General features: G+C 37.5%; 2 protein-coding genes across 2 annotated transcripts; one reads left to right on the forward strand and one right to left on the reverse strand.

The window, feature by feature from the left end:
- Positions 1–3,439: 3,439 nt before the first annotated feature.
- Positions 3,440–4,405, reverse strand: LOC149277981 (olfactory receptor 10A7-like). The gene has a single exon (XM_089502475.1). It carries the CDS (start codon positions 4,403–4,405, stop codon positions 3,440–3,442), a length of 966 nt encoding a protein of 321 aa, XP_089358601.1.
- Positions 4,406–13,907: 9,502 nt separating this feature from the next.
- LOC149277982 (olfactory receptor 10A7-like) lies at positions 13,908–14,870 on the forward strand. Its single transcript, XM_089502477.1, has one exon. The coding sequence runs from the start codon at positions 13,908–13,910 to the stop codon at positions 14,868–14,870; it is 963 nt and encodes a 320-aa protein (XP_089358603.1).

The following is a 14,870-nucleotide window of genomic DNA, read 5'->3' on the forward strand; positions in this document are numbered from 1 at the left end:
ATCTGCTAGACAACCAAATGTGAAGTTTGAAGTTGATCACACTTGTTTGATGACTTCCTTCAGTCCTCATGTCTTCCACCTGTTACTCTACAAAAAAAAATGGAAACTTTTAATGTTAACGCTATTTGCTCTAAATATCAGTGTGCTCGCCCTACTTGCAAATTATTATAATTATACTATGTATTTCGGTACACATTTAATTTCTGAATAAGAAAGTTAAAAAAAACCAAACCGTTAAACACTGCATCTAACTGCAGACCACAAAACAATATATGTTTCTTTGGACATCTGAAATGTTGGGATGTATACTTTGCAATGAATTATTTTAAAAACCTCAATGCATGTGTAAGATGTTGATCTGTTGACATTTGTGGGATTAACCAACCAGTTGACTGGTTAAGAGAGAGTAGCTAATCTACTGTATTTAAGATCTAGGCATGTTACACGCAACAGTATTAGCCATGTCTAGAAAGAAGTTTACAAATGCAGTTCTCAGATTTTCATAGTGAGATTTATGATTCATTTATGGCAACTGAGGTTGTCACTTACTGTTCTTAATGATCCATCATAACTGAAGTTACACCTTGAATACGTATGAATAAGTATTCCCAGACTGACCATCAGGCAAACAGTGCAAATGCCCGGTGGCAGGGTTGTCCCTAGCTGGGTATGGGGCTCATTGCAACAACATCACTTAACTGCCATGAGAGAGATGCTGAGACTGTGACCAGCAATAGTATTAAAGCCCAATAATAACAGGGAGATGCAGTTACCTAGGTGTTAATATTTAGCCATCCATTATATAGATCCAAGAGGTATACTTGCTTTTTGCAGAATACAATTTTATTCTAAAGCAAGCCCTCTACAACTCCCATCAGTAGGATTGCATCCAAGAAAATATATAGTCTGATGGGTAACTAATGCATTTTGTAGAGTGGCATCCAGCAGTATGTATTGTCGATTCCACTCTAAATATTATAATATGTTCTTAGTTTAATTCTGGTACTTAAATGGTTACGTGAAAATAGTTGTCCTTGCATTATGAAATACAGACTGTAAGCTCTTCAGGACAGGAACCTATTGTGTTTATGATATTCTTTCTGTACACTGTCCACAAGAGAACAATGCATCTTTATTTCTGTGTCTTCCCCAACTTTAACCTTGTCCTAAGGGATCTGTGGAGCCGGAACATCTTATGAACTGGTTCATTGTGTGAAATGCCAAAAGCCTGGGTGGGAAGGACGGAGCAGGGGGTGGTCTTAAATCCACTCTGCCTTTGGTATTCTCTTTGGTTCAACTGGCTTTGAAACCTGTTATTTCACTTGTGTGACAACAGCTTAACAAGAGCAAAGAACTTTCCCCAAAGAAAGAATCCAATTGTTTATCTTAACTGCTGACAGTAAAACACACAATACTAATTTCTGTTATGATTCATTTGACTGTTACAATTAATGGTTTGATGCTGCCATTCAGTTTTAATTGTCCATTTATTAAAACGACTGCTTACTGTCCCAAAGAGCCTAACAATGAATGCATATTAAATTAATTTTAATAAAAGCCACGTAACTGGTGCAAACTGCACCTAACAGGTTTGCACTTACTAAGTACTTTAATAGGCATTCTTTGTTTAAAATTTCCCTTTAGTATTTGGACCCGCGTCTTTTTTTTACATTTTTTACCGTTTTTCGTTTCAAAAGAGCTACAGAAGTTCACAAAGATGACATTAATTAATGTTGATTTCTTTACAGTAACAATTTACATGTTTCCGGTGCCTGAGTTTGGACACCTTTGTTGGGGTGTGTGGTTAGAAGCAGTGCACCCACCCTGGGACCAATCACCCACCCACCTACCTTACCTGTCCAGCCACACTGTGGTGCTTACTGAAATATGCAGAGAAGTGGCCATGTGAGAGGCTGACCCAACAACGTAGCAAACTCATGCTACAGCCTATGGCGCCAAGCTAGTTGGAGTGCTTCCCTTTTTTTATCCACCTCTCGGCTGTCCAGGCAAGGAAAATGCAAGAGGGCTTGCAAATTGATCTTGGGCTGTAGAATTCCAGGTTGTGGGAATTGCTGAAATGTCATGGATTTAGGATCGTAAGCAGGCACTGAGAAATAACCCTCTTCCATTAGAAAGATTGTTTTCTTATACCCTATATGTTTTCATTGAAGCTAATCCTTTTTGCTTAGATTTGAGGCAAACTAAGAAAGCAGAGTGTTTTGTTACACAATCCATCACCCAGAGTAAAGCACTATAATGAAACATTCACATTGATATTCTGATCAGGTACAAACTCACATTTGTTGCACATTAATTAACATGTCTGAAACACTCTAACAGAGGCATTGCCCTTGTTGTCTGCTGCTTACTGTGCATGTGATTCACTCTAAAAGCAAATATATGTGCAGAACCAAAAAGGATTGGCTGAAATACAGATAGTCCAGAACTTTGTTTCTTACTGTGCCTGCATATAGGTGGTCCCTAAACACTAAACAATGCATTTTGAGCCCGTACATGTACGGGCTTTGTCATTAAGGGGTTAAACGAGTCTAACCATTGAAAGGTAATGCCACACCCTACACAGTATGAGACAGTGTCTTTCGAGTAGACAAAATTCTGTGGGTTATCCCACCAAATTGATTTAACCTATACATTAAAATATAGATAGTATATGCAAATAAAAAAGCAAGTTTATATCAGAAATACTGTCAAAGTAATAAAGTAATAATAAAAAATCAAATCTTTGAAATATTTTTTTCCTTATCAGGTGTGTAGCCATAAACCTTGCTCTACTGACTCAAATTGGAACACACAGAATATATATGAAGTGGAAAGTAGAAAAAAAATATGACTTACCTTATTTATACGAAAAGTGTTTAAGGTTAAACATTTTAATTACAAATTTCTTTATCCCTTATTAATGGCTTATGTTCTTGCCGAGTTGCTTCTGATCTTCTGCTGGGTTTTGTGCCTTTTTTCTGCTGTGGATTTTCACATAATTTTAGGTGACATTGGCTACATATTTAAAGTTTATTAATTAGAGATTAAAAGTCTGTGTCTGTCCCTCTTTTGTGGCATCATCATGCGATACCCAATCCAGGTTAAGCGCAATATATTGCGGCACAGTATTTGCCTATGATTCAGTATGTTGTATGTCGGAATCATTGCAAATCCAAAACCTGCCTTTATATACACACACTTGCCTTTCTATTAGCACAATGCATTAATCAATGTATATGCTTTAAAATAAAAGTAAATAGTACTTAGGTGAAAATGCCCTTTTAATTTAATTATTTGTACTTGTGATCAAGTGTCTACAATAGTCACAGAACTATAGTTGAGATAAAATAAAATGACACAGAGAATGTGGGATACTTAACATTATGTGTACCGTAATTAATTTCTTTCCATCCATTCCATAGGTTATACTTGTACAACTTTATACCTTCTCGACACTAGCCTTATGATGAAGCAGTTTTTTCACGCCACCCTTTACCTCCTCATTTCTTAAGCTGTATATAAGGGGATTAAGTAGAGGTGTTACCACACTGTAGAGGAGGGACAGCAGTTTGTCATTGTCTGGAGTTTTGCTGGTCTTTACACGAACATAAGTGAATGCTCCTGTCCCAAAAAACAATGTGACAGATACGAAGTGTGAGGCACAGGTGGAGAAGACCTTTTTGCGGCCTGTGTTGGAGCTGATGCGGAGAATAGCAGCTATAATACGCCCATAGGAGTATAGCACAAGGGAAAATGGCAAAGGCAGGACAAGGAATCCAGTAACTGAAACAGAAATTTCATTTGCAGAAATATCAGTGCAGGCCAACTTTAGGACTGGTGGGATGTCACAGAAAAAGTGGTTGATGAGATTAGGGCCACAGTATGGAAGGCTAAAGATGGAGGCGGTCTGTCCAAGAGATATAAGATTACCAGAAACCCATGAGACTGTTGCTAATCTTAAACATAATGTTTTGCTCATTACAGAGAAGTATCTCAAGGGGTTACAGATGGCCACATAACGATCATAAGCCATAACAGCAAGAAGAAAGCACTCTGTAACACCAAGAGTGAAAAAACAGTACATCTGGGTACAACATCCATAGAAAGAGATGGTTTTTCTTTTGTCCACAAAAGTTTGGAGCAGCTTGGGCAAGGTGACTGTAATATAACAAATCTCAAGGAAGGAGAGATTACGAAGGAAGTAATACATAGGAGTATGGAGAAGGGAGTCCAGAGTAGTCACTGATATGATTATAAGGTTACCCAATAACGTGAAGATGTAGATGAACAGAAAGAGGATAAATAGGAAAAGTTGGATCTTTATAGAAAAATTTGTGAAGCCCAGGAGAATAAATTCTTCAATGTTAGACTGGTTCCGTAAGGCATTACCATTTACGAAGGTCATCTGAGTACATTAAAGAGATGTATTTAGAGCTGTTAAACTGGTCAGCTGTTATTCTCATTGAAAGTGCATTACATCAACATTTTAAGTACACAGTGTATTCAGATATCACCATCATTACTATGTCCACAACCGGTAAAATTATACCTCTGAATGTTTCTCCAGTTATCAGAAAAACAACTAAAATTACAGCTAAACAAGTTTTTTTAAGAGCATAGCAGTAGCACCCAATGCATTTGTCACCAATCCTTCAAGATTGTAAGCTTGTGAGCAGGGCTCGCTCCACCTAATGTATCGGTTTGTCTTAGTCTGTCAATTCTTGTCTTGTCATACCCCTTAAATATATGTAAGTGTATGAAATGCTGCGTAAATTGTTGGCTCTAGATAAATAAAAGATAATAATAATAAAAATAATAATAAATAAGAGCTATTTATTCTGGATGTGAATTGTTGCTTTTATGTGAATAGCAGAAGGTTTACAATTTTCTTTTTGCATCAGGATTCTAAAGTTTCAAACATGTCTCATCAGATCGTTAGCCATTTGACCATGTAATGCATTGTGCAGCATTCAGGCAATGTCAAGATTAAATTACATCTGCCAATAAAACGGGAGGATACACATTCACACACACACACACACACAGACACACAGTGCATTAGCAATCCATTGGCTGTTCAATAGGTATACTACGTCTCCCATTAACGAATGTGGTTCTTTTTTTTTTGTTACCCACAGACAGCCACATCACAATTCACTGGGACTGGAAAGCACCAGACAATATAATCATACTTGAGGGAACAGGAATGAAGCCACAGGCAAAAGTTCCCACAAAACTGCATGAAAGTTATACTAGCTAACTGAATTTCCACACATAAGAAATTACCCATCAAATAAATCAGTATAAATAATATAAGGCATGGGAGCGGCTTCTGTCCTTGTTCTGCTGACACAAAGGAATAATATACATACACACATATATATATATCCACAATAGACACTGCCTTATGCAATCATACAGCGATATCCCCACACAAATACATACACACATACAAACACACTGACTGCCAAAACCACTGATCCCAGCTTCTACTTGCAGAAGATCTTTCTTCAGGTAGCTGCAGGTTTATGGCTGGGGGATCCTGACACAGTAGCCGACCCTTGCCTTTTCCTTACAAGCCATGTAGTTTCCATTTACTGACTGCTGGCATGTGACTTCAAAATGAGCTTTACTGTGTCTCTGCAAATACCTCTGTTGCTTGCACTGCAGCAAGTAAGCAACAAATGGGGGCCCCTGCCACTTGGGGTCCTGGGGCATTTGACAGACACATTCTCCCTATTATTAATCTGCTCTGCAATAAACCATCTTAACTCCTTCTGTGTACTATGGAAATGAAAGGACAAGTTGAGTTATTAATCTAAATGCCATGCAGCTTAAAATATCCTAGAATTTACAACATCCTAAGAGATCTCATTTTTTGTGTGATTTATGAGCTGGCTAAGGATCTGGGAAACACCACGTATAGTGCAGAACTATCTGCTTGCGCTGCTGATCTCTCAATTTGCTGATGAGATCGTTCTGCCAGGTAGTTTGGGTTCAGCAGTTCCTGCCACAGAGTGTCATTCTATCCACATAGACTTATCCTCCAAATGAAAATTGAACACTACTAGTTTGGATTATTCTCATATGAAGAATAGATCATATCAAGATTTCCTGATTTAGGTATAAAAGCACCTACAGATTGTCATACGTCTAATATTGCTTCTAATAACAGCACATGGATTTTTAATATGCATTACATGTCTTTAATGCATGTCAAAAAAGTCATCAGCTCTGGACTCCGGGTTACATTAAGTTCCCACTGCAGCTGTTTTGTTTTTTTTTGGTCACCCTTAACAACTGCTAGTGTCTGAGGTGGAGGTGCAAGCCAAAAAAGATTTCTGTGCCGCAGGCAGCATTGACCTCGCAACTAGAAATTGCAAACCCCAGAAGGAAGAATCCATGGTGTGTAAAATTGTGTTGGTGACCAAACAGACTTCTACCTCCATCACACTGTACCACCATGAATGGGCTAGTAGGCACTGTGGAGAGGCCTGCTCTGAGTCCTACAACAATTAAAGTCGTCTCTAAAACCCCTTTTATTCCAAAGTAATATGCTACCCAAAGGGAACAAATGCTTATTTCCAGAGAATTTACAGAAATTAGCAAAGTATTTGAAGCATTCTGTTTATCTGTCAATCTGAAGAAAAAAAAATGAAACAGGGAGATTTTATTACTCCCTGTTACCTACCTGACACTTAAAATGCGCACATAAAAATTTTAACATATTTAATAGTTTATTTCATCATATTTCCAACAGATATTCATATGAAAAAACAGCCACTCTACTCAGTTGATTACTACTTACAGAAGATGTCATTTGGCTGCAGCTCTCCATAGTCCATATGTCTGACTATGCTTCCTATTATGAAAGCTTGCAGTAACCTCTTACTGTTATATACTCACTAAGGAATGTAAACAATAATGCACAGAATGCGTGTGTGCATGCACATTAACTTATTTGATTTATTTTTAAGTCATATATATAAATGTCTACTTGAAAACCTTTGTTGGCTGTCTAGGGGGAAATACTATTTATATTTCTCAAACAAAACACTAATGAAAAGTATATATTTTTTTCTCGTACATTTTGTCAGTGGGTTGATGCTGATTCATAATCAATTATTAATGTAAATACTTTTTGTTGAAGAGTCGGCTCTTTTAGTCTACTGTGTTGTTTGTTAAAATATACCTTTATTGACACACAGACATATACACACCCACCCACACATATCTGTAAATTGTTTAAATGCCTTTTCTGCTAAATACCCTCATTTATATATAAATATATAACTTCATTCCTTTGTAAATCATTCTAACCATTGGTGTTACATTCATTCTGCACTAAAGCCTGCTGTTTCCCTGTAATATAGTACGCAGTAAATATCTAAAGAAACCACCATTTAGGGCTACAATTGTCCTCACAAAATGGTACACTCACCTCTGTTGTGGTACTGTGCGATAAAATGTAACTCACAAACTATAAGGTTTTTTTTTAAAAGGTTTGAAGGCCACCACCCCGGTTTTACTCCACCTACTGGAATAGATGGTTCCCCAAGACACCTCATTAAACTAGTTTCCAAGTTCTGAAAACCTTTTATCCAGATGTGTAGCACTCCCAGATTGAATTGGAATTATATTAACCTTTTGTTGTATGTAAAGTTTTTCCCCAGTGTAATTTTCAAGATTGTCTGCCACCTGCCATGCTTGCTCAGGACTATCCAGGTACAAACACCTCTCATGTTTCTGCACTGCCCAGACAGATGCAGGGTAAAGCCTGCTGTGATAGGCTGAACAAGCTTATTCTCAGCTGACCAAAGCAGAGCTTACATTTAATTCTTTATGTGGTTTTACATACATGCTGCCGATGAAAGTCCAAGAGGAAGGATCACGTAGAGTAGACAGAGAGCTAAAAAGGAGATTGTTAAGCAGGACATATTCTAATTAAAACTCCAAACTGACCTATGAATGGCTCATTTTAGCCCATGAAGTGCCCGGGACAGCAATGTAGTTTTCTATTCTAGAAGATCCGCCTGTATCAGCAGTACAAACATTAATACTCTTCCAGTTCTTTTGCAGCTTGCGCTTGCATGTACCAATGAACCCAATTGCCCCCTTCCCATCAGGGTCGCACTGGCCATCAAAAGTCCAAAAACCTTCATTTTTTTTTTTTTTTTTTTAAAAAGCAAATTTTGACAAAGGCTGATGGTAAAATGAGTGCATGGAAAAGGTAAAAATAGCCATTTGAAATACCCTGGGGTGTCTAGTTTTCAAAAATATATGATTTGATGGGGTAAATTATACTGACCAGCTTCAAAGATGTCCCAAATAGGATATGGTGGCAGAAGGACCATATGTCAAAGTTCTAAGTTAAAAAATGTGCACTTCCCAAATGTGATGTTTTACCTCCCAAGCAACCTGACAAATCCATGATTGGTATCACTGTACTCGGAAGATGTTACTGAACACATATTGGGTTGTTCTTTGACAGTGGCATATACCAGGAGCTATAAATACATACCTGAAGTACAATTTGTGGAAAGTAAATGAAAAATAAATTACTACCGCAAACTTTTTTTCATTAGCTTTTGTAGATGAGCAAGAGATTTTTCAAATAAAAGTCAGAAAAATTACTTTTTAAAAAAACTTTTTTTATAGGAAATTAGATAAAATAATACTTTAGTGAAAGTATTCATGAAATAGTCTTCCAGCGGAGGTGATAGATGTTAATACAGTGAAGAAGTTTAAAGAAGCATGGGGTGAGCATAAGGCTGGGCTAGATATAGTACAAGGCCAAGGACTAAGGAAAGTATTCAGAGGTAGATTAGATGGGCCGAATATTTCTTATCTACTGTCACTTTCTATGAATTTAGACAATGAACATCTGTTATTTAGAGTGATGTGTACAAATGCTGTAGTTTACAGAAAAAGATCCCCAAGCTTTCTGCACTTGTAAAACATGAGAATGTGGATTAAGTAGCAATTACTGATTGGGATGTTGTCAAATATACTCTATTATACAGAAAGGCTAAAAAAGAAGCAAGGGATTTCCATTATGTAAGAAATAATGCAAAGGTTAATCTGATGCAGGAGTTTGACCATCTGCTAGTTGAATAAAATATATAAGATGTCAATGAAAGGTAAGGTTTATATCTTGAAAATGGTCAGATTAGATGGGCTGGGTGGTTCTTATCTTTCATAGAAAGAGGTTATTATTTAGTCTAAAAAAGATGAACCCAGGAGACAGTCTTATTATTGTGTACATATATGTTCAAGGATAATGCAAGGTCTTCTCGGGGAGCGTGTGTATCCTAATTACTGGGCAAATATGAGTATGGAGAGGGGTAGTGCACTGCAGGCTTTGACTAGTTGGTTGAAATTAAGAATGTTGTACTGATCCTGCAAGTAAAAGATCATGGACAATAGATAGTTTTGAACAATATAAATGCATCAATCAGCCATGTTTCACATATGCTCCAGGGAAGACAGCAGCAAAAATGACTTTATGGTTAAAAAATACAAAATTTTTTAGTGTAAAAGTATATTTTTTTACAAAATGGTTATATAATAAAAAGTGTCCAATATTCAGAAAGTACAAGCTGCGGCGGATTTGTAAGGGCACTCCAACTGCTACTTATTAATACTTGCCAACTTTTACTGCAGGTATCCCGGGACACAAATGGGTGAAGCCTAATGTAGGGGGGTTATGTGGCGCTGTTTGACTCTGCCTACTGTGCTGTGACTGTCTAAATGTGAATTCAAACAAAGTTCCATAATTGTAGCGCAGCCAATGGCTTGTTATCTATCTATCTATCTATCTATCTATCTATCTATCTAGTGTATATATATACATACACCTACATACATATACACTCACTGGCCACTTTCTTAGGTACACCTTGTTAGTACTGGATTAGACCCCATTTTGCCTTCAGAACTGCCTTCATGGCATATTTTCTACAAGGTGCTGGAAACATTCCTCAGAGATTTTGGTCCATATGGACATGATGGCATCACGCAGTTGCTGCAGATTCGTCGGCTGCACATCCATGATGTGAATCTCCCGTTCCACTACATCCCAAATTGGATTGAGATCTGGTGACTGTGGAGGCCATTGGAGTACAGTGACCTCATTGTCATGTTCAAGAAGCCAGTTTGAGATGATGTGAGTTTTGTGACATGGTGATTTATCCTGCTGGAAGTAGCCATCAGAAACATCAGAAATGTATCAGTAGGTACACTGTGGCCATAAATGGTTGGACATGGTCAGCAACAATACTCAGGTAGGCTATTGCGTTTCAACAATGCTCAATTTGTAACACCACCACCACCAGCCTAAACCATTGATACAAGGCAGGATGGCTCCATGCCTTCATGTTGCTTATGCCAAAGTCTGACCCTGCCATCTGAATGTTGCAGCTGGAATCGAGACTCATCAGACCAGGCAACCTTCTTTTAGTCATTGTCCAATTTTGGTGTGAATTGTAGCCTCAGTTTCCGGTTCTTAGCTGACAGAAGTGGGACCTGGTGTGGTCTTCTGCTGCTGTAGCCCATCTGCTTCAAGGTTCAACGTGTTGTACGTGCAGAGATGGTATTCTGTATACCTTAGTTGTAACAAGTGGTTATTTCAGTTACTGTGTGTGACGGGAACTACCTGTACCTGGACCAGGTACTCCCGCCAGTCGTTGCTGGTTCCTCCTGGAACTGTAGGGGTTAACCACTTCCAGCGCTGGACTATACTAGAGAGGAAGGGACCAGGAACTGGCTTGGATTCTTTGATGAAATAGCACTGTAGCCCACCGAAGCATAGCCGGATCCGGTGCCGTAACTTTCCTGAGAAGGACAGTGAGTGCCCCAGCAAGCCCCTGAAGCATTAGTCAAGACTAATGTCCAGGGAAGTAACACACACTTTATTGGGGAAAAACACAGGCTTATATACAGGTTAGGTGAGAAACAAATCGTAAATCATGTCCACATCTTACTGCCCAGCCCAGACGGTCCAGCACCACACTTAGGCCACTGAGCCCCGCAATGTTCGTATGACCTTAAACTATCGTTTTCAGGGTGATCCTTATAACAGTGTAGCCCCAGGGCCCCATCTGACCTTGATCTACCCCTGGCCTGTGGCAACTGTGCTGTACTGGTATGTGTGTCACAGTGCTACAGTGGGTGGCATGACCTATTGCTCTGCATCGCTGACCTTGGTACACATAACAGTATGGTGGTGGCACCATAAAGCAGGAGTCTGGGGAAGAGAGACACATGGAAAATGGAAAGAGCACAGAGACACAGAGATAAAATATTTACAGGATGTTCAATCTCTGAGAAATTAATAGCAAGGAATATAGATAAATTATACAAATTGACTGTAGTGCAGAAACAATGCATTCCTAAGAATGTGGTTATCCCAAAGAGGAAAAAAAACATTGTCATCACTGACAATACCAAACCAGGAACGTGTCAATGTAATTAGTTGGTACATATTATTATTTGCAAAAGCAAAATAAAAATATTAATTTAATGCAGGGATAAACAAATACGGGGCTGCTTTTTCTTTTGTTTTTTTTGGCAACCCAGTGAAGAATACTATTTGATGCCCCTTCCATCATGATAGAGTTATGTTTTTACACAATGATTATGTTCACACAAATTAATGTGTACATGAATTGATATTTTATGTAAACACTGAGCTCTTGTAAAGAAGACACTGGCTGTACCATAGTGCCTCTAATGATTTGTGCTCACATCAATTTGAAGGACTTTTTTTTTATATTAGATGCACGGTGGTTAGAAGGGACAGTCTGTTGTCCCTGACACTTCTACCATTTTTTGGGGGTCCTGTCCCATCAAAGGCAGCGTTTTAACAGTGTATGTCAAGGACACAAGCAGCCTAAACACTTGTAAATGAGCTCCAAATTACGCAGTATTTGTACTGGGTAGCCTCGTGCTCAATGCAGCAAGGTCACGCAGAGTGTGTGACCCCAACCATTTATGCCCTGCGTCTTTGTCCCGCGATTCATGAAGGAAACGTTGGTAAGTATGTACTAAATAGGAGAATGCATATTAAGGTATTTAATCCCCTAATCCTGGGGCTATTTCATGCTAAAGAACCAGATCATTTTTCATGTTTTTGCTATGTCTTTCTTCAGCCACTATTTCCCTCTATCTCATTTAGTGAACGCACACTATATATAACATATGTGAACGTATATTTTTTCAGGATAAATAGGGCATTTTAAACCATATACGATATATGACATTATTTTTTAATAAATATTTTTTAATAAATATTTTTTAAAGACATTTATTCACACTTTTGCAGGCATATGTATCATTATACATAGCTAGTATAAATGTTTTTTTTTTAAATCACCCTATATTCCTATATAATTTCCGTTTATTCTAAGCTTGCTAAATTGTTTTAGGTTTTTAAAAAAATATTTTTAACCCCTACCTAACCTTAAACCTTACCCTAGCCCTAATTCTCAACTAACTCCCACCACACTAACTATACAATATTAAAAAGTTAATATTTTTTTTTTTTAAAATTAGAAACAAACTTAAAAAAAAAAACAAACAAACAACAAATGTTACAAAAAATGGGGCTTTATTTTTTTCTGTTGCAATATTATTGGAAACACATACTGCTTAGAATACCTAGGTAATAATTCCTTTTTGGTTGTGTTTTATTAGTAAGATGGTATCAAATTTGCTTTGATTTATCTATTCAATAGCAATAAACTTCTCAGATAACATGATCACTCTCCTTGTTTCCCAGAAATACCTTGAATGTTGAACAAAATCTGTAATAAATACCTGGAAAACTGCATTTTGTCTTTATTTGGACATTATACCAAACATTTGTACCACTTTAACTTGTGTAATTCTATATATCAAATAAGAATTATGTTTTGTAATTTTCCATAAATCATTGTTCAGTAATTTAAAAAAAAACCACATAAATTGCCCTAGAGATATATTTTCTATTACTCTCCAAAGAAATAATATTTTTGGTTTGCATCAGCTTTTTCCATGGGGAAATCTTATCATGGGGACTTCTAAAATATTAATATGGGTCTGTTTCGATATTACCTTACTTTCTTCTATACAGCAGAGGTAGGTACAGGGTATCCACAGCACTGGGTAATACGGTATATGTGTATTACTGTTTGGAATAAAGAGACATCAAATTGTGGTGCATGTAATGACCCATTTTTAATAAAATCCCAAAAGTGAACTTTAAAACAAAATCTTGTCTTTCAACATTAAGTAGGGCTAGATATTTTCCAGCTGGGCATGGAACAAAGAACATTCCACCTGCCACAAGCATTTAACCAGCTTATACCCTGTGTAGACGTAACATGTGAATGTTTAATCCTCTTTAGAAAATGTTGGCCACTTGTTAATTCATGGTAAATAGATATTTTTTTTTTAAAGGACACTCTTTCCGTGATATCAAAACGAACCTATGTTCAATCAGTATTTAAATTCAAATTATTAAAATGTTTTTCCAAAACCTTAAGAAACTTGTAATTACCGTACAGCTTAAAATAAGCATTATATTTGTATTACAAACCCACCTTATGTGTAAACTATATAGGGGAAGGTTTCATAAATTCACGTTTTTCTGGATCTGCATGACTATTTCTTCCCATTAATTTATGTCTTCCCCCACGGCTCTGTTGCTAATTGTTGTTGATTGGCGCAGGCAGTATTTTGGGGTTGGGTGAAGTTGTTGAGATAATGTCGCTCAACCGCAGGTAAACCTTACTTCAAAAAAGACTGTAAAGAAAGTAATTGACAAACAGTACAAGCTATAGGCAGTTTTAACTAATGCATTTTGTTAAGCTAAAAGTCTTAACGTAGTTAGTTCCTCTTTATTTATTTTGTATCATTTATCTTTCCAGATGAAATATTCTGAAAGCAACCCAATTCAGAACCAAACCAGTGTTACCGAATTTATTATTCTTGGCTTCACAAGTTCACCTCAGGTCCAACTGGCCATCAGTATTATATTTCTTCTCATATATTTAGTTACATTATTTGGAAATGGCATTATCCTCCTTCTCATCAACACCGACCCCAGCCTCCATACACCAATGTATTTTTTCCTGAGGAACCTTTCTTTCATTGAAGTCTGCTATGTATCTGTAATCATCCCTAAGCTCCTGGCTAATTATTTCTCAGGATATGGCAGAATCTCATTTACAGGTTGCGCCACTCAGATGTACTTTTTCCTGTTCTTGGGTACTGCTGAGTGTTATCTTCTAGCAGTCATGGCTTATGACCGTTATGTTGCTGTCTGTGACCCTTTGCACTACTCAGCCATAATGAGTAAGAATGCCTGCACCAAAATGGTGGCTGGAACTTGGGTTAGTGGAATTCTTTTGTCTATGGGAAATACAAGTTTTATCTTCAGTCTGCCCTATTGTGGACCCAATGTCATTGACCATTTTTTCTGTGACACTCCACCAGTAGTGTCTCTAGCATGCACGGACACCTCTATGGTGGAAACTGACCTTTTTGCATATACTGTGTTGGTTGTTATTGTGTCCTTTATCATTGTGTTGATTTCATATTCACGTATTATTTTTGCCATATTACATATCAAATCCACGGCTGGGCGTCAGAAGGCTTTCTCCACCTGTGCTTCCCACATCACCTCTGTGTGCCTTTTTTTCGGGACAGGGACATTCATGTATCTCAGACCAAAATCCAGTCACTCCCCACAAAGTGACAAAATTATTGCTTTGTTGTATAGTGTCATCACTCCATTACTCAATCCAATGATCTATAGTCTCAGAAATCAGGAGATAAAAAGTTCCCTTATGAAACTGATAAATAAAAGGATTTTGGTTAGTAGTGCCTAA

The sequence above is a fragment of the Sceloporus occidentalis genome, unplaced genomic scaffold (genome assembly GCF_023333645.1).
Source record: "Sceloporus occidentalis isolate IW3139 unplaced genomic scaffold, rSceOcc1.0.p SCAF_204, whole genome shotgun sequence".
In the NCBI taxonomy this organism is placed as follows: Eukaryota; Metazoa; Chordata; class Lepidosauria; order Squamata; family Phrynosomatidae; genus Sceloporus; species Sceloporus occidentalis.

Coding starts and splice junctions, on each gene's coding strand:
- LOC149277981 (XM_089502475.1), bottom strand. CDS start 4,405: ATGACCTTCGTAAATGGTAATGCCTTACGGAACCAGTCTAACATTGAA.
- LOC149277982 (XM_089502477.1), top strand. CDS start 13,908: ATGAAATATTCTGAAAGCAACCCAATTCAGAACCAAACCAGTGTTACC.